Consider the following 18,922-nt stretch of genomic DNA (forward strand, 5'->3'; position numbering starts at 1 on the left):
ATGGGTTAGGCGACCCCTGTGAAAGGGTCATTTAACTCCCAAAGGGGTCGCGACCCACAGGTTGAGAACCGCTGCTCTACAGGGTTTCTGAGACTGTAAATCTTTATAGGAGCTGACAAGCTCCTCCTGTGGAGCAGCAGTGGGTTGGAACTGCTAATCTGTGGGTGGCAGCTGAACATGGTAACCAGGGGCAACCAAGACTTCTATGATAACAGGTGCTAACTGTTGAGTGAGTCCTTGTTATTCTCTGCCAAGGACTATGGACCAGGGGACTTCAAAAAATTCATGGAAAGATGCACTGAAAAGATGAAGGAAGTTTTCCATGCACTTTTTGAAGCCCCCTCATAGTTGCTTATTTGAAAGGCAGTATTCGTTTTTCAGGCCAGTGGCAGACAATATTCTTAATTAGTTGCAATGTAGATGGCATTTGTTAAATTTCACGAAATTGTCATAAAGCAAAATTTCTTTAAGCAAGATGTCAATCACCTATAGCTGATCTCCCTGTCTACCTTACCTGTATAAGGGACCTGTAAAACCCTCCGTGCCCAGCCTCCCAGCCTCATGAACATCTTACCAAGAGTTTAGTATGCCATAAAGGTCTTTAAACCCCCTATCAGACTGTAAAAATCAGTAATGGTCTACATTTTGAAGTATGTAATTCAGTAAAACCAAACAAATAACTTCTTTTCTAAGATGCCAAAGAAGAAATCTGGACAGGTCTTAAGAACATGAACATACCAACTTTATTTCAGTGGTCAGATGGTACTGAAGTTACTCTAACATATTGGGATGAGAATGAGCCAAATGTTCCCTACAATAAGACTCCCAATTGCGTTTGCTATTTAGGAAAGGTAAGCAACTGTCTGTAGTTTATTTCTATTTTTATTGCCACACCTTATGTGCAAAATACTACTGAGAATACTTTGATTGGGATATTGATATATAAGCTAGGAAATATAGTAAAAAGTTACAGATTGTCTTTCTTAGAGCTACCGGGAAAACCCAAGCAATTATTATATAACCACTTCACCTCCTGTGTGGGAACATCTGCTTTGGCCTGAATAAAAGAGCCCCAAATCCCTATAAAACTCATATTCCACTCATAGAACCACCACCACCCTGATGGATCTGATCATCTGCTTTCTCCCACACCCAGTTCCTCTGTACACCCTTCTGCTATCATTAGGCTACTTAGCCTACAGCCACAGTTTAAACTGGAAAAAAAATCCTTTCTTCTGAGTTCATGTTCCTATAAAATTCTATATCTATCTTAACTTAAGATATTAAAAAGCTACATAAAAGATTAAGTCTAACTTTGTCACAGTTCATCTTAGCCTTCAGAATGCCTAAACATGTATGGAACATACTGTAATTAAGGGCGTTTTGAACAGCAAGGATATATGTTCCTCTTATATTTTTATTGGTGTCACATGCCTGTGGACCCCTAATTGTTTAGGAGGTTGACTGTGCCCCACAAAGTTCTGAAGAGGCTGACAGTGGAAGCAGTAAATGCTGTGCCTGTGTAAACCTGTTTCGGTATTGAAGATGCTTTCAAAAGGATGTCCCTCTATTTTAAAAGATTTCCAAGGTGCTTTTAGATGAGTACCAAAGAGGAAATTGAGATCTTGTGGGTATGCGATGAATTTATGACTTCCTACAATGCAGATAAAAGGCTAAATCGCCTTCGGTTGGGATTATGCCTCAGTATACAGGCAAGAATCCTCACAACCGCAGCAATGAGCAATATTATGGTAAATGGAGAAAAGATTGAAATTGCATGAATTCCATTTTACTTGGATCCACAATCAATGCCCATAAAAGCAGTAAAAAAAAAACAAATGACATATTGCAAATCCACTGCAAAGGATCTCTTTCAAGTGCTAAATAGCCAAGATACCATTTTGACGATGTAGGTTCGCCTGCCTGGAGCTGTGGGATTTTCACTTGTTCATATGCATGCTGGCGATTAATAGGGAAAACCAAAAAAGAGTTGACACATTTGGATTATGGTGTTGGCAAAGAAGATGGAATGTACCGCAGACTGCCAGAAGGGACAGATCTGTCTTGGAAGAAGCACAGTCCGTGTGCTTCTTGGAAGCAAAGATGGCGAGACTTTGGCGCGTCTACTTTGGACATGTTACTAGGCGGGGCAGTCCCTGGAGGAGGCACCATGCTTGGTACAGCAGAGGTCAGCGAGAAAGAAGAGCTTCAGTCAGATGGGTTGACGTGTGGCTGCAGCACCGGGTTCAGGCTCAGCAAGGCTGGCGAGGATGGGGCCCGGCTGGACAGTGTTGTACTCTGGTCACTGATGGTTAGAAGGCGCCCAGCAGCACCTAACAATGGACAGTGGGCACTGATCTGGATCACATTGGACTTAATACAGACTTCATTAAAAAACAAAATGACTTAGTTAAGCGAAAGTAATGTTGAGTCATATATTTAAGAGAATTTTAAGTCCAGGCTGGGGTAGAGTTGGAAAAAAACCTTTTGATTCTAGAATGATTCGGAGCTATTGTAACTAACATCACTCCACAAAAAGAAATGGAGAGGAGGAGATTGGGTACCACCTCCGAAAGTTTTGAGCCTGTGGAAAACCTCTGACCAGGTCGTGTAGACAAATACAAGCTTGCTGGCAACTGTTGGTAGATTACAGTCCCCTCTCTTCAGCTTCTATACTGTCATTTGATAGTCTTGCTGTAATTCTTATAAGAAAATGAGACTCTCTCCCACTTGGACCTTGAAGCAATGCTGAGGTCACTCCGCGAGACTTACTGTGACCGGACTATTGGGTACCATTTTTTAGAAATGTGTTCTCAGATGTACCCCTTCACTTGTAATCATTCTTTCACAAATCAGTGTTTGGGGAAAAGAAACTGCCTTGATTTAAAATATATCACAGTTCATTTCTAAGTATATAGGAAATAACTTCTTTTGTAAGCAAACTCCCCCCTCACCCCCCTTTTTTTCAAAGCTAGGTCAGTGGAAAGTCCAATCATGTGAAGAGAAGCTGAAATATGTTTGTAAGAAAGAGGGAGAAAAAGTAAATAATCCGGGCTCTGATACGATGTGTCCTTCAAATGAGGTATGTTAACGACTCTGTGTAAATTTTCCCAAGCATTATTGTGCTTTCTTGCTTAGGGATGAGAGTTGAAACTTAAGTAATTCAGACTCAAAAGATCGAAGAAATTAACAGCTTCTGTTCATTTACATTAGAGAAAATGAGAGGTCAGTGAATCACAGCATCCCTTAGATCTTGTGTGCGAACAAAAGGAATTCTAAACAAAAGAGATAATTATTTGTACATTTCTATAAAAATGTATAGGATTACTATCCAAAATGCTGATATATTTATTTTCTCCACTTAATGCTATTATTCCTGTTCAAAAAGAATTCACCTGTTAGACGAGTCAAGTGAATTAAGCTGCAATTTCTGACTGGCACAGTTTCATCGTCTGGTAGAGGTTGTTTATGAACGTGTACCCCACCCTCCTTACATAAATGAATGCACCGGCCAGGTGTTCAGCCTCTGCAAGTTGTAAGACGTGATCAGGGTCCAGCACCGTGGTTTTCTACACGGGCGTCCTCATTTTGGAAAGCGATGTGACCCTATTTCTCTCCTGCTTTAGGGCTGGAAGAGGCATGGACAGACCTGCTACAAGATTTACAAGGAGAAAGTCCCGTTTGGAACCAATTGCAATCTCACTATCACCAGCAGGTGTGCCCATCAGCAAAATGTACTGGTGAACTTTGAATTCTGGATTCCTTTGACAAACAGCCTTCTTCCTAAGGAAAATGTACACCTTCGACTGAATTTAATCCCAGTAAAGCAATTACTAATTTAACTCTCCCTTTGCAGATTTGAGCAAGAATACCTGAATGACATGATTAAAAGGTCGGATAAGTTTCTGAACCAGTACTTCTGGATTGGCCTGAGAGATGTAGATTCGAGTGGAGAGTACAGTTGGGCAAGTGTAGGTGGAATGAAGCGAACTGTAACTTTTTCCAACTGGAATTTTCTTGAGCCAGGTAAATACATCTGTGTTTAAAATCGTAAAATACAGAGATGGGCGAAATGCAACATCTCTCAGTGATGTGCTTCAGTTAAGTTTGAAATATGAGGGAACTTGTGATCTTCAGAAGCAGAGTCTAACTGTGGAACCATCAGTAGAAGCAGTGTGTTCCCTGTTAAGTCCCTGGGACGAGCCCAATAAAAGCAGTTAGACAATTCAGCTCTCAGAAACACCAGCTCAAGCCATCATTGGAGGTTTCTTGTGTTCACTTGTTTGTTTGCTTTTCTGTAGAAATATAAAATAGAATGTAGAAGTCACGTGGTTTCGCTGTTAGTATTTTTATCTCTCTGCTTTTAACTTCTTTCTCCAAAATAGAATGTGTTTTTTCCATTATTTTCCATGGATAAGAGTAAGCAGGGAATCCATCCCAGTATTATGAAGAGATCCATTCTAAAGTGTGTCTTTCAGTCGAATTTGTAGGGAAGTTGCAATAAATTCATAGAGTTTTTATTTAACCTGACTTGCGTGCAAGAGAGAACCCTGGTGGGGTAGTGGTTACACATTGGACTGCTACCTGCAAGGCCAGCAGTTTGAAGCCACAGCCCTTCCAACGGAGAAAGAAGGGACGTTCTACTCCTGTGAAAAGCTACAGTCTCAGCAACCCACAGGGGCAGTTCTGCCCTGCCCTATAGGGTCATCATAAATTGGTATAATTTAGATGGCAGTGAGCTTTTGTGTTTTCCGAGTGCAAGAAAAATCTTCAAATCTTTACAGGGAGTTAAAAGTTACACAAATGTGCTGCAAGTGAAGGTGGCAGAGATGAAAATTTTGTTGTGAATACTCACAGGTTCCATTGTTTCAAAGTGAGGGCAAATTTACATAACATTAAAGGGCAATAATGAGTTGGGTGGTGTTTTAGGATAAATTTTGGATTGTTAGCAGCAAGGTCAAAGGGTCAAACCCACCATGGGAGAGACAAGACTATGTGCTCCCATAAAGATTTATGTCCTCCAAGAGTAAAGTAAAAGGAAATAGAGGAAAGAACTCGGAGGCAAAGGACATTTATAGAGGTCTAAATACAGGCATGTACATATGCAAGTATATTTATATATAACAATATGGAAATAGATCTATGTACATACATTTATATGTTAAGTATTAAGGTAGCAGACGGACATTGGGCCTCTACTCAAATACTCCCTCAATGCAGGAACACTTTGTTCTAATAGCCCGACATTCTGTGATGCTCACCTTCGAAACAATCACCAAAAACAAAATGGGTGCATAAGCAAATGTGGTGAAGAAAGCTGATGGTGCCTGGCCATCAAAAGATATAGCGCCTGGGGTCTTAAAGGCTTGAAGATAAACAAGCAGCCATCTAACTCAGAAGCAACAAAGCCCACAAGGAAGAAGCACACCAGCCTGTGTGATCATGAGGTTTCGATGGGATCAGGTATCAGGCATCAAAGACCCAGAACAAAAAAATCATATCAATGTGAATGAGGGGAAGCACAGAGTGGAGACCCAAAGCCCATCTGTAGGCAACTGGGCATCCCCTTACAGAAGGGTCACAAGGAAGAGATGAACCAGTCAGGATGCACTATAGCACCGATGAAATATACAACTTTTCTCTAATTCTTTAATGCTTTCTCCCGCCCATCATGACCCAGTTCTACCTTACAAATCCGGCTAGACCAGAACATGTACACTGGAAGAGATAAGCCGGGAACTGCCTGAATTCATTCTGAAAATTGGCTAATCTTTCCCAACCAACAGAAAGCATTGACTTTAATTAACTGTAGATTCTTAGAACACATGAGATTTACTTGACAAAGGTCACTTAGTTACTGAAGTAATAGATTCTAGCTCTCCTAAATTCAAATCCAGTGCTTTTAAAAAGATTTGACTTTTTATGAGACAGTAGTTAGAAAGCATCCTACGTTCCTCACTTTTTCTCGAGCTTTTCTAATGTGATCCTGAAGACAATTGTTTTCCTAACACAGACATTGTGTTATAATCAAGCACAATATTTGAAATAGGGACTTCCCCACAATATTAGTAACCTGTGGTCACCACTATAAATGTGAGTGTATTGATAATACAACAGATGTGGCCATCTCTGGACCACCTATAGTAGTAGTATTATTGTTGTGAACCTTTAACTATATTTCCTTGCTTAAACAATTTTTCCACAGGGGGAAAAACCACTTTTATTTTTATATTAGTTCAATCATTGCAAAACAATTACTGATTAGACTCTTCTGTATGTATGCAGAAAAAGGCATGAAGACCATCCATCTTTTTACTTATAGAAGAAGCTGGAGAACATAGACATTAATCCTTGTTAAACCAATGTAAACTAGAAATATTCTATGTAAAATATAGAAGGTTTTAAAAATAGACAGCCCAGCATTTTACTCAGAATAAAAATCACATTCTCCAGAGCCTCAGTGGTGAGAGACCTGCTCAGAAAGTGGCTACAGTGGTGTTTGCCTCCACTCCATAACCAGAAAGTTGGCGATCAAGCTCTCTTTACCATTGTGTCTTCTAGCTTCCTGCAGCTTAATCTTCCACGGGTAAGCCATGGGGAGGAGACAGAACAGGGAAATGATAGCACTCCAGGTCAGGTGGTAGAGCGTTATCTTTCCAGTTCTTTGTTCTTCTTTCTAGCCACAGACAGGAGCCACGAGCTCATATAGCCCTCTGTCTAGTGGGGTAGCATTTGTCCGTGGCATTTTCAATGTAAATGACTCTTCTTGTCTTCTACTCACGTCAGGCAGTGTGGTATAATGGAAAAGGAGCACAGCTTTTTCCTTTGTGTGTTTGTTGTTGTTGTTGTTGTTGTTGTTGTTGTTGTTTTTAGCCTTCCCCTTCGCCCAAATGAATACGTGTCCCTGATGGATAGGCTTCAGGCTGCTCGCTGAAAGCCTGGTGATTTAAGTCCACCAGTCCCTCTACTGTCTGCTCCCCTTAAGACTTACAAAGCCTTGGGAACCCTATAGAGGTCACTGTGAGTCAGAACCAACTCAGTGACAGGGGTTTGGTACTTCCAGTTAGTAATTTCACCCCCTTTTCCCTCCCCATCCCTGATCACGAGTACTTTTATTCATGTGAAAACCTTCCTTGACATTATATAATCATGGTCTCAAATCATACTTGTCCCTTTGTGATTGACCTACTTTGCTTGGCACAATGTCCTCCATTTCATGCATGTTGTGTTTTGAAGTTTCATAACTGCATTCGTGTAGGGTAGAATTCCATTGTGTTTACTTACCATACAGCTTGTTTAATCACTCTTCTACTGATGCAATGAACATGGGTGTACAGATATCAATTCATGTATTGGCTCTCATTGCTCTCAGATATATACCAAGTATTGGGATTATTTGATCATATAGTACTTCTATTTTCAACTTTTTAATAAAGCACCCTACTGTTACTCACAGTGATTGCGCCATTTTATAGCCTACCAGAAAGATCGGATTCTAGTTTCTCCATACCCTTGCCAGCATTTGTTGTTTTCTGTTTTTAAATAAATTAATTAAAATATTTTCTATTAATCCTGATGTGGGATATTATCTCCTTGTTGTTTATATCTGTATCTCTCTAATGGCTACAGTGCCCCATTACACTGTCTGGCGAGTGATGGATGGACTACTAACCATAAGGTTGGCAATTCAAACTCACCAGATGCTCCCAAGGAGAAAGATGAGGCTGTCTGTTCCCATAAAGAGTTACAGCCTCAGAAAGTCCTCATAGGGTTGCTATGAAATGGAAGGCCTTGTTGAGAATTGATGGGGATGACTAAGGAAATGTTTGTGTCAGGATTGTATCCTTTCACCGTATTTATCCATCCAAGAAGCTGGACTAATGAAGAATAGCACTGTATTCGGAGAGGACGAAAGCGCATTGAAAACCTGCAATGTTCTGATGACACAGTGTTGCTTGCTAAAAGCAAGAAGACTGAGGCACTTGCTGATAGATTACACTTCAATGTAAACAGGACAAATATCCTCACAATTGTCCAATAAATAACATGAAACATGGAGAAAATATTGAAATTGTCTCCGACTTCCTTTTTCTTGAATCCACAATCAATGCTCTTGTAAGCAATAGTCAAGAAATTAAATGACCTATTGCATTACACAAATCTGCTGCATAAGACCTCTTTAAAATATTTTTTTTAAAAGAGCACAGACATCACTTTGAGGACTGAGGAGCTACTTGATGAAAGCCTGGGTATTTTTAATTGCCTCATATTCCTTTGAAAGCTGGGCAGTGAGTAAGAGACTGGAAAATAACCGATGTGTTTGAATCACGGTATTGGAAAAGAGTACTGAACGTACGAGGGCCTGCCAGGAAAGCAAACAACTCCTTTTCTGGAGAAACTACAGCCAGAATGTTCCCTGGAATAAAGATGGTGAGACTGGAAAAGGACACCATGCATGGTCAATCAGAGGGTCAGCGCAAAGAAGACTTTCAGGGAGATGGAAGGACACCGTGGCTGCACCACTGGGCTCAGACCACGATTGTGAGGACGGCCCGAGACCGGGCAGTGTTTCCTTCCATTGCTCAGAGGGTGGCTGTGATTCCAGACCAGCTCAATGGCCCCTACCAGTGACGACTAGTGATTGCGAACATTTCTCCATCGCTCTGTTGACGGCCTGGGTGTCTGCCTGGGTTCCTGCCCTATGCCATTTCTAAAATTGGATCATTTGTCTGTTTCTTATTGATGTGTTGAAATTTTCTATAGATTTTTAGATTAGTCCCTTGTCTGATATGTCATTGCCCAAAAGTTTTCTCAATCTATGTGTTCTCTTTTTCACACTTTTCTCAAAATCTGTAGATGCACTTAAGTGTCTGATTTCTGGCAAGTCCCAGTCATCTAGCCGGACTTCTGCTGTTGCTGTGGTCTCAGTGTTGTTTGATAGTGTATTTATGTTGTGTGTTAGGACCGTACATGTGTTCCAATTGTTCAAATTGGTAATTTTTATAGTTCTAGGTCTTACATTTAGGCTCTTAATCCACCTTGAGTTTGTTTTTATATCACACTGTGAGATTTGAGTCCTGTTTCCTTTTCCTGCAAATGACTGTCCAGTTTTTCCAGCATCGTTTGTTAAGGGGACTGTCTCTCCCCTCCTCAGCTATTGACTTCGAGCACTTTGTAAAGAGTCAGCCAGCCATAGGTGGATGGATTTCCTTCTAGATTCTGCATGTTGTTCTTTTGGTCTGTGTCTGTCGGTCACGGTACAGGTACTGGGCGGTTCTGGTTGCCTTGGCAGGTAACAGCTTTTGCGATCAGGGCATGTGGGGCCTCCTGCTTTGTTCTCTTCTTTAGTAGTCTTTTGCTGGAGCACAGCCTTTCGCCAGCCCAATCTGCATCAAATCTTGACTCCACCCAACTTGCCCTTGTGAACAAGTCCTTTATTCATCCTAAGGAAAATGGGGCTGACAACATACTGCCTTTCAAAGTGATAGTAAATAATGAGGCTATGTTTTGCCATACAATAAACAAATGTGGGTTACTATGTAGTATCTTCTACCTCTAGTGAACCCGAGCTTACTTTGGATTTGAATCTGGGCAAGTTGGGTTTTGAGGTTTACAATTTGAGACACCTAGACTGTCCTGAGCAGCATAGTGATTTAAGGTGCAGCTTTGGAAGCAAACCCCAAACCCAAGCCCCTGTTGTGAAGCCTGTTCCGAATCATAGAAGCCTTAATGGAGAGAGTAAAACTGTCCGCTACAGGGCTGCCAAGGCTGCAACATTGACTGAAGCAGACCGCCACATCTTTCTCCCATGGAAGCTGGCCACCAGACTCGAAATCCTGGCTTAACCATTTATTAACAGGCTAACCATGTGCTTTATACTGTACCTCAGTTATGACAATGGACCCTACTTGATAGGTTTGTTGTGAGGATTGAGCAATTTAATCTTCTTGAGTAGTATCTGGCAAGTAGTAACTTCTTACTTTCATACCGTATATACTCGAGTATAAGACCACCCGAATATCAGCCGAGGCACTAATTTTACCACAAAAAACTGCATTAAAATTGTGCCCAAAAACTCAGCTTCTACACAAGTATATACAATATATTGAATTGCATGTTTCTTTCCACCAGTTTCTTTTCTAGTCTCTCTCCCCACTGTGACTCAGAGTGGAGCCACTAGGTAATATTCAGACTTGCATTGGTAACTATCATTTTAAGTGAAATTCTCCACTGCCATTTCAGCTTCTCTAGGTGGATGCGCAGCTATGTCAACAGGAAAGTCACTTGGAAAGTGGGAGGTGAAAGACTGCAGAAACTTCCGAGCACTTTCAATTTGCAAGAAAGTAAGCGGACCCCCAGAGCAGGAGGAAGACACCCCTAAGCCTACTGACACCTGTCCGGATGGATGGCATAGTTTCCCCTCAGGTCTTTCTTGCTATAAGGTAAATAGCATTCTTGTTTGGTCCTTGCATGATGTTGTCTTTCCACTACCCTAGTCTGTGTCCTTCTGTGGATGATGCTCCTCCCCATAGATGCATGCAACCAGACAGAGGCATCCTGCGGGCATCATGCCTTGCCTGCCTGCATATGGAGCCTTTGGTGTCAGCCTGCTTGTCACCGTGCGCTCTGTGTGCTCCGCGGGCTTCTTTAGGCTGTCGTGGTTAAGGAAGCAGTCAGGGCTTTCTTCCACAGAGCCACTGGGCAGGTGTGAATTTTTGGTTAGCAGTCAAGTACTTCACACGGCACTAGCAAGGCTCCTTAGTTGACTTAGACAATATTGTTTTATCCTGGGAAGTTGGGTGGCTTGCATGATATGTGGGCACTCGGTTGATGATTCTCTTTTTCCTCTAATTCTTCTCTGATTCTCTAATTCTCATCGCCATTGACAGTGTAAAATGAAAAGAAAAACAAAAACTGCTTTATTATCTGAAAACAAAAACAAAAACTCCTTTATTATGTAAGTCAACTAAGGAGTCTTGCTAGTGCCGTGTGAAGTTCTTGACTGCTAACCGCCAATTCAGTCCTGCCCAGTGGCTCTGTGGAAGAAAGCCCTGGCTGCTTCCTTAACTATGCCAGCCTTAAAAAACATGGTGTGTGTGTGTGGGGGGGGGGGTGTCCAGTTATACTCTGGAGCCTGGGGTTGTGAGTGGAGTCAGAAACAACAGCCATCTGTTCTACAAGCAAACAGTAACATCCCAAAGCTCACACTCTCTGCCCTCGAGCCCATTCTGGCTCTTAGTGACGCCATAGGACAGGATAGAACTGCCCCTGTGGGTTTTTGAAACTGCAACTCTTGACAGGACTAGAAAGCCTCATCTTTGCCCCACAGAGTGGCTGGTGGTTTCAAACTACTGACCTTTCAGTTAACAGCTCAACATGAAACCACTATGCCACCAAAACAGCAGCTATAGTAACAAATAGCTAGGCTCACATTTCTAATTCTTGGAGTTATCTAGGGCTTGACTGATCTGTTTCAGCTTGAGTGATGACCTCGGGTTCTGATTGTGGGTCTAGCGGGCTGGGCGCCAGGCTGCAGGTCGGGGTCTGATGCCCTTCCGTCTGGGACAAGATGGAAGGAGCAGCAGCTCCCTGGGCTCATCCTTCTTGTAGTGAGCACAGCCTTAGAAGAGACGCCCAGCCACATTAGCAGGTTCCAGCGATCAGTCTGCTGCTCTCTCCCATCTCTTCACACCACAGTGATCGCAGTAAGTCCCATGGACAGTCTCCGAGTCAGAGTGCAGCCCAACAAGAGGCCAGGGCAAGAACATATGATCATGGAGAATCGCGACCGATAGTTCAATCTACTCGGGGTCATCTTCTCCTCCTTCTCATTGTCCTCTTCTTCCTTTATAACAAGTATATATGATGCGTTTTCTAAAACTCGTCATCATCACAAACTCAAGAAACAGCCTCTCATGGCCAACTTTATCTTGCCATCAGCATCTGTGTGCCAATGTAGACTAGCTGTTGGCTCCTCAGAAGATAGCCCTGCGCGTATGCAGGTCTTCCTCCTTTGTGTTATACTGTTTTAAATTATACTGTTAGCAGGTTCTTTGCAGAAATCTGCTACCGGGGCATCTAACTGTCCCCTTCATTGCTCCACCCACTGGCTCACTTTATTGATCCAGAGCCTAGGAATGCAGGGCCTCTGTGGTGTCTTGTGGGATCAGGTTACTTCTCTGAGTGAGAGAAGACCTCCACTCTTGGCCTGAATGCTACCTGCTAGTCCACACAGCAGCGCCTGCCTGTATCACAGTAAATGTGTGTTCTCCTTCCTTTGCGTTAGACTGATAAGAATCCATTTGAGTATAATTGACATCAAAACTGTAAGTTGTTTATGATTAGGCCAGAAGTGCATTAACACTATGTTTTGTTAAGTTGTTTCACGTAGAAAGAATTGTGAGAAAGAGGACCTGGGAAGAAGCTGAAAGATTCTGCCAAGCGCTTGGAGCACATCTTCCTAGCTTTGGTCATACAAATGACATAAAGGAATTCCTTCACATTTTAACGGACCAGATCAGGTAATGATTGGAGAAGGAGAACTTCTGGGCTAAAGTCCATGTCCTCAAAGTATTTGGAATTGCTGTGTTTTAGAACACCTCGCAGCTATTCAATGCGGAACACCCTTGATGTACAAGACAGGATGAGGGGTTAAGAGGAGTATGACTAGTCCCCACCCTTTGAGAAATCAACTCCAATAGAACAATAAGAAACGTTTGACAACATTCTAGAATTCCAAAATGAGACTTCCGTATGAAATTAGGATGTCCTGGTATGTTTATCACAAACACGGCCCCTTCCTGCTTCTGTGGTCTCACCTGCGACAGTGATGAATTAATTTGCCACCAATAAGGATTTTGTGAGCATTTTCCTTTGTTTTCTATGTTCTGTAATTAGCAGCATGGCCATGAATTCTTTGGATATCAGATGACCTTGTGCGGATGTTCTCCCACATCCAATGTCTCTGTCCTGATGAAGACTTCTTAATAACGGGATCTCTCTCTCTCTCTCTCTCTCTCTGTGAATTGGGATGTCCTTGTATGCCAGAGAAAAGAGTTCGGTTGATCTTAAGTCAATAAGAAGAATTTCATATATATGATTTTTGTGAGAATTATGATTTAGATATGTAATTTGGCAAACAAGAAATAGAATAGATTGAGGAACCATAGGTAAATGCCATTGGAGAATTAACACAACTCCTCTGATGGAAAATGACCTAGGGAATGTGCAGTGTGGATGGGAACATACAGAAATGTGAGTGATGTTCCAGAAACAGCAGGAAAGTGCCACTGCAGTTTGAATAGCAGAGTGACAGTGTCTCTGGTGGTTGTCCCTGAGTCCTTCTCTGAGGACTGTGTGCAGAGATATGAGACAGGCAAGGGAGACATTTCCTTCCGATCTTGGGGGACAATCATGGCTATGAAGTGCTTCAACTTCATGAGTTCATTTTTATTTATTTACACTGTTCTTAATGGAAAAAAGATCTAATTTGTGAAGTCAAAAATTTAGAGGATACCTGGGGAAAGTGAGGAAAATAAACCAACACTTGGTTATAGTCTGCTGGATTCTTCTACAATCATTTGACTCAACCCCAAAACTTCAAAGAAAAACAGTAAAGAATAATAACAAATAGACAAAATAGGTTACCAAACAACAAAAACGACAAGTCCTGCTAGACATCTTCTCCGGGACATTCAATGTAAGAAGGCATTTAAGAACTGACATCTAAAGACTTTTTAGGTTAAAAAAAATGCCAACAATGTAGTCATTTTATTTCCCAGTTACATTTCTTTTCATTTAGGATGATAGCAGTTGATGTATGATCCCTTCTTAAAGAAAATATTTTCAAAGGTATGTTCCAGCTGAGAAATAAAAAGAATTACAAAAGAATTAGAAGGAAGGGCATATAATACAAAAATATGGATCCGAGGATAAGTAATTATACTTGATATAATTATAAAAATAGAACGGAGCTATCTTATCTTGAAGGAGAAGCATAATTTAATAATATTTCAATAAAACAGGTGTTTAACTATTTATAAGCAAAATCATTATTTTATAAATAAATAAAATCGGATATAATGATTCTGAGAAGTGAGAGTATAAGAAATCCCTCCTTTTATATGAGAATCACATTTAGAAACAGTTTACATACATTTGAAGAGAATGCACAATAGAATTCAAGAGTGCCACTTACTGAATATGTAATGCGTTTTTTAAAAGCCTCCAGTATAGAAAATATAACAAATGTGTTTGCACAATGGATGATGCATGGATTATGATAAGAGCTGTATGAGCCTCCAATAAAATGGTTTTAAAAAAAAACAAGAACACAACGAAATTTTAAAAAAACAAAAAAAATTGGTCAAAAAGGAAAAAGGAGAAAATATTTAAAAACAAAGTAGCAAAGGAAGGGATCAAGCATAAAGAAAAAGGGGGAAATATCAAATTTCTCTATTGTCAGTTACATTAAGTCTAATACTTTAAATTTGATTTAATAATAAAATCCAACCTAGTTGGTAACTGTGTAGTTTATTGGGTATGATGTTGTTTTCTGAGTAGAAAGGGCCACAGAATGTTTCAAAATCGAGAAATTTCCCCCAAAATCCATATCTTAATATCTCTTTAAAATTTGAAACCACTGGCAGCATTTTCATACAGCAGCGATAAAGTAGTTCTAGTAGCACGTGGCCGACTGAGATGAATCTTCACTCCCCATTGGGAGAGTCCCTAATCAATCCCTCCTTGACCTACTTTACTTGTTCTGGCTATGTGCTTGTTCATATAACATTTTCATTAATAATCATTAACATAAAACAGCAACTAGAGTGGTTAAAAATTACAAGAAGGGTAAAAATACATTGTGTAATTATGAGCCAAAATAAGAAAATATAGCTCACGTCACAGTATCCATAATAAAGTATCATTGAAGTAAAAATGTATAAAATGAGAGAGAAATCTATTTGTTATTGATTAAAAGTACATCCTACAATGTACCATGATAGTTAAGAACTTAAATAAACTCGAGAATCAAAATATATAAAGCAAAAATACAAATTATATTCTACTAAGTAAAAATATTGAGACTTTTATAGGCCTGTGTTGATCACTGACTAATGAAACTAACAAAAAAGCTAGAAAATTTGACTGTAACAAGGTTGATTTTTTTTAAAGGTTGATTTTTTTTTCCAGTCATTTTATTGGGGCTTCATACTGCTCTTATCACGATCCATACATCCATACATCGTGTCAAGCACATTTGTACATATGTTGCCATCATCATTTTCAAAGCAGTTTCTTTCTACTTGAGCTCTTAGTATCAGCGCCTCATTTTTGCCCTCCCTCCTTACCCTCCCTCCCTCATGAACCCTTGATAATTTATATATTATTTTTTCATGTCTTGCACTCTCCGATGTCTCCCTTTACCCCCTGTCTGTTGTCCATTTCTCTGGGAGGGGGTTATAAGGGTCATTGTGATTGGTTCCTGCTTTCTCCCCATATGTTCCCCTTCCCCTCCTGGTGAACAGAGGTAGATTTAAGAGCCATTCTGTTTATTGATTACAACAGTGATAGATTTCTTCTTTTCATGCTCCGTGTCTGGACCACTTAGTGATATTAATTCGATTAGGCCAAAAAGAAAAGTTCAGATGTCCAAAAACAGAAATTACATTGGTCATATAAGAAGTGAAATAGAATCCTATCCACTTGTAAGCTAAATACTATTTTGACAATTAAATCAAAACCCTATGAGATAGTAACAGCATTCACTCTGAAGTCTATAAAACATACCCAAGTTATACTTGGAGCTACAGTAATAGCTTAGAGCGATTCAACCATAAAAAGAAGGAAGTCATTGCCAGCCTGGTCCTGCAAGGAAAGGTGACGAGAAGAAGGGCCATTCTGCTATCCACGAAGCCCTGACCAGAGAGCACCCCATCATCATTCACAGGCGCTTCCACGGCGTGGGCTTTCAGGAAGCGTGTCCTCAGGCTCTCAAGGAGATTTAAAAGTGTGCCACGAAGGAGATGGGGACACCAGATGTTCGAATCAACCCCAGGCTCAGCAAAGCTGTCTGGGCCAAAGAACCAGGAAGATCCCATGCTGTGTCCGTGTGTGATTGTCCAGGAAATGTAACGAGGATGAAGATTCACCAAACAAGCTCTATGCATTGGTCACCACTTTCAAAAACCTCCCGTCAATGTGGATGAAAACTAGCTGCTGATTATCTAATAAAGGTTATAAAACTGTCAAAATAAAATAAGCCTTAAGTAAACGTGAGTATAAATATCAAAATGATACCAAGGTAACAATAAGAGATAATTGAGATAAATGTTAAAAATAATGAATTTGAAAGTAGAAAAACAGTAAAATTGACATATAAATACAAAATCTAGATCTCTGCACATAAAACGAATTTTAAAAATCAACATCATGAATAAAATAAGAGATGGTTAAAAGGAAGGTTGGATAAGTGATTATAAAACCAATCTGATATAAAAAAAATCTAATTGGTGAAAGTACTATGTGCATTTCTTTGCTAATATGTATTTAATTATTTAAAATCACAACTTCTAGGGATATATAAATTCATGTATAATTGATTAGATAAGTAGAAATCCAATAACCCAGTAACCTTGAAAGATATTGAACAGTTTGACAAAAAATATCTTCCAAGAAAGAGATGAGGCTATAGGAGTCTGTATGTGATTGTCTTCAAAGTTTTAAGAAGAGATTATTATCGTGTATTTCAGTAGTCTCATTACATAAAACCTGATGGATATAAGCTTCTCAGAGAAGGAAACAAAAAGAAGGATTACAGGCCAACTCCAAGACCAGAAATGAAAAAGTAAATATTAGTAAACAATATACCTACATAGTGCTTATTAAGTACCTAGTAATGTCCTAAGGAACCCTGAGGTATCTTATCGGAGCAGTTGACCAGTCTGAGTGAAGAAAGACCTCAACTCCTGACAATTGTGCTAACCTCTAGTCCACGCCTGAGCAGGACCTGCCTGGCCCACAGTAAATGTGCATCGTGCTGTACTTTCATTACAGTGATAAGAATCCGTGCCAAGGCCCACAGATTTCATTCCAACTGACTTCAAAACTCTGAATTGTTTAGGATTAGAGCAGCAGTAAATATTCAATTTTGTTAAGGCGTCTCACATACAAAGAATTATGAATTTGTAGTCTTTGATATCAGTGATAAGTATTTCAGGTTCTCACTTTCAGCAAGAAAGAGTGTGTGCCATCTGCAAAGCACAGGTTAATGAACCTCCAATACCGCAGTGCAGCTTGGGCTTCTTCCTGCAATACTGCTGATTCTTGATCACATGCTACCTCTTGAAATGGTTGAATCTCAACCTAATTGGTACTGAAATGTATCTCATCAAATTCAACATTTATTCCCAGCTTACCATATAAATAAACACTTAAGTAATATATACATTCTTAGTAAATGAAGAAAAGAAGAGACTTCAAACCAATAGTCAAAATCTTCTTTTATGAAGCATTAAATGCACCTCCTTGAGATCAAGAAAAGATAAAGAAGTTAATTCTCAAAAATCCTGCCATTGAGTCAATTCTGACTTATAATGAACTTACAGGTAGGGTATAACTGCCCCTTTGAGTTTCCAAGACTGTACATCTTTTAAAAAAAGTTTTTATTAGGAGCTCTTACAGATATTATAACAATCAATAATTCAATTAGATCAAGTATAATTGTACAATTGCTGCCACCATCATTTTCAAAACATTTTCTTTCCGCTTGAATTCTTTGAGATCAGCTCCCCTTTATCCCCTCTCTCCTCCACCCTACCCCTAGGAACCCTTTATATCTTACACCATCCAATGTCTCCATTCACCTACAATTCTGTTGTTCATTTTCCTCAAGTGGAGTTATATATATATATAAAATATATATAACTTGTATAATATATATAATTCATTATACATATATAATATGTATAACTAGTCAACATTGCTATTGGTTCCCCTCCCCACCACCACCACCACTCTTCCCATACCCTCAGGGAATCATTACTCCTATTACTATTTCTGAAAGTTTCATCTATCTTGGATTTCATACATCAAATGACCTTAATTATACAAATGAACATACACAGGTCTCACAAGATTAATGAGGTGACCATTAATAACTAAGACCATAGTAGTAAGGGGAGGAAATATTAAAGAACAAGACAATATTGATGTGTTTCATCAGTGCTTTACTGCACCCTGGGTATATCATCCCTTCCATGTGGCCCTTCTGTGAGGGAATGTCCAGTTGTCTTACAGGTAGGTTTTGGGTCTCCACTTTGTCTACACTCCTTCATGTCAATCTGATTTCTTGTTTTTGAACTTCTGATGCCTATTCCCTTCGACACATCATGATCACACAGGCTGGTGTGCTTCTTCCATGTGGGCTTTGTTGCATCCCTGCTAGATGGCTGCTTGTTTAACTCCAGGTCTTTAAGACCATAATGCTACATCTTTGAGTATCCAGGCACCATCAACTTTCTTCACTACATTTGCTTATCACCCATTTGGTCTTCAGCAATAGTGTCAGGAAGGTGAATATCTTTCAATGTCACATTATTAAAACAAAGCATTCTTGTACCTACATAAGACTTAAGTAGAGGCCCAAAGTTCATCTGCTTCCTTGCCGTATTTACATATATATACATATGTAAATAAATACACCTATATATTTACATATATACATATCTATATGTACTTCTATTTTTTTCCTTCTTTTTTTTCTTTCTTTCCTCCTGCCCCACTATCATGTTTACCCATTGTTCACCTTTCAGTAGTTCCTCTCAGATGCAATTCAATTAAAACAATGAGAAAGCTGCACCCTCCTCACCATCAATTTTAGAACCCTTACCATTCCCCTGTCCCCATCATTATTGGCTCACTG

General features: G+C 39.9%; 1 protein-coding gene across 1 annotated transcript in view; it reads left to right on the plus strand.

Annotated features, from left to right (window-relative positions):
- The window catches only part of LY75 (lymphocyte antigen 75), a 114,339-nt gene that overhangs the window by 34,302 nt on the left and 61,115 nt on the right, over positions 1 to 18,922 (plus strand). Inside the window, 7 exon segments of the mRNA XM_045298610.1 lie at positions 469 to 503; positions 618 to 851; positions 2,972 to 3,082; positions 3,627 to 3,715; positions 3,857 to 4,026; positions 10,243 to 10,442; positions 12,379 to 12,521. Of these exon segments, the coding sequence (XP_045154545.1) occupies positions 469 to 503; positions 618 to 851; positions 2,972 to 3,082; positions 3,627 to 3,715; positions 3,857 to 4,026; positions 10,243 to 10,442; positions 12,379 to 12,521 (982 nt within the window).

Source organism: Echinops telfairi, unplaced genomic scaffold (assembly GCF_000313985.2).
Source record: "Echinops telfairi isolate 266 unplaced genomic scaffold, ASM31398v2 ScPeMD7_4;HRSCAF=17, whole genome shotgun sequence".
Lineage (NCBI taxonomy): Eukaryota > Metazoa > Chordata > Mammalia > Afrosoricida > Tenrecidae > Echinops > Echinops telfairi.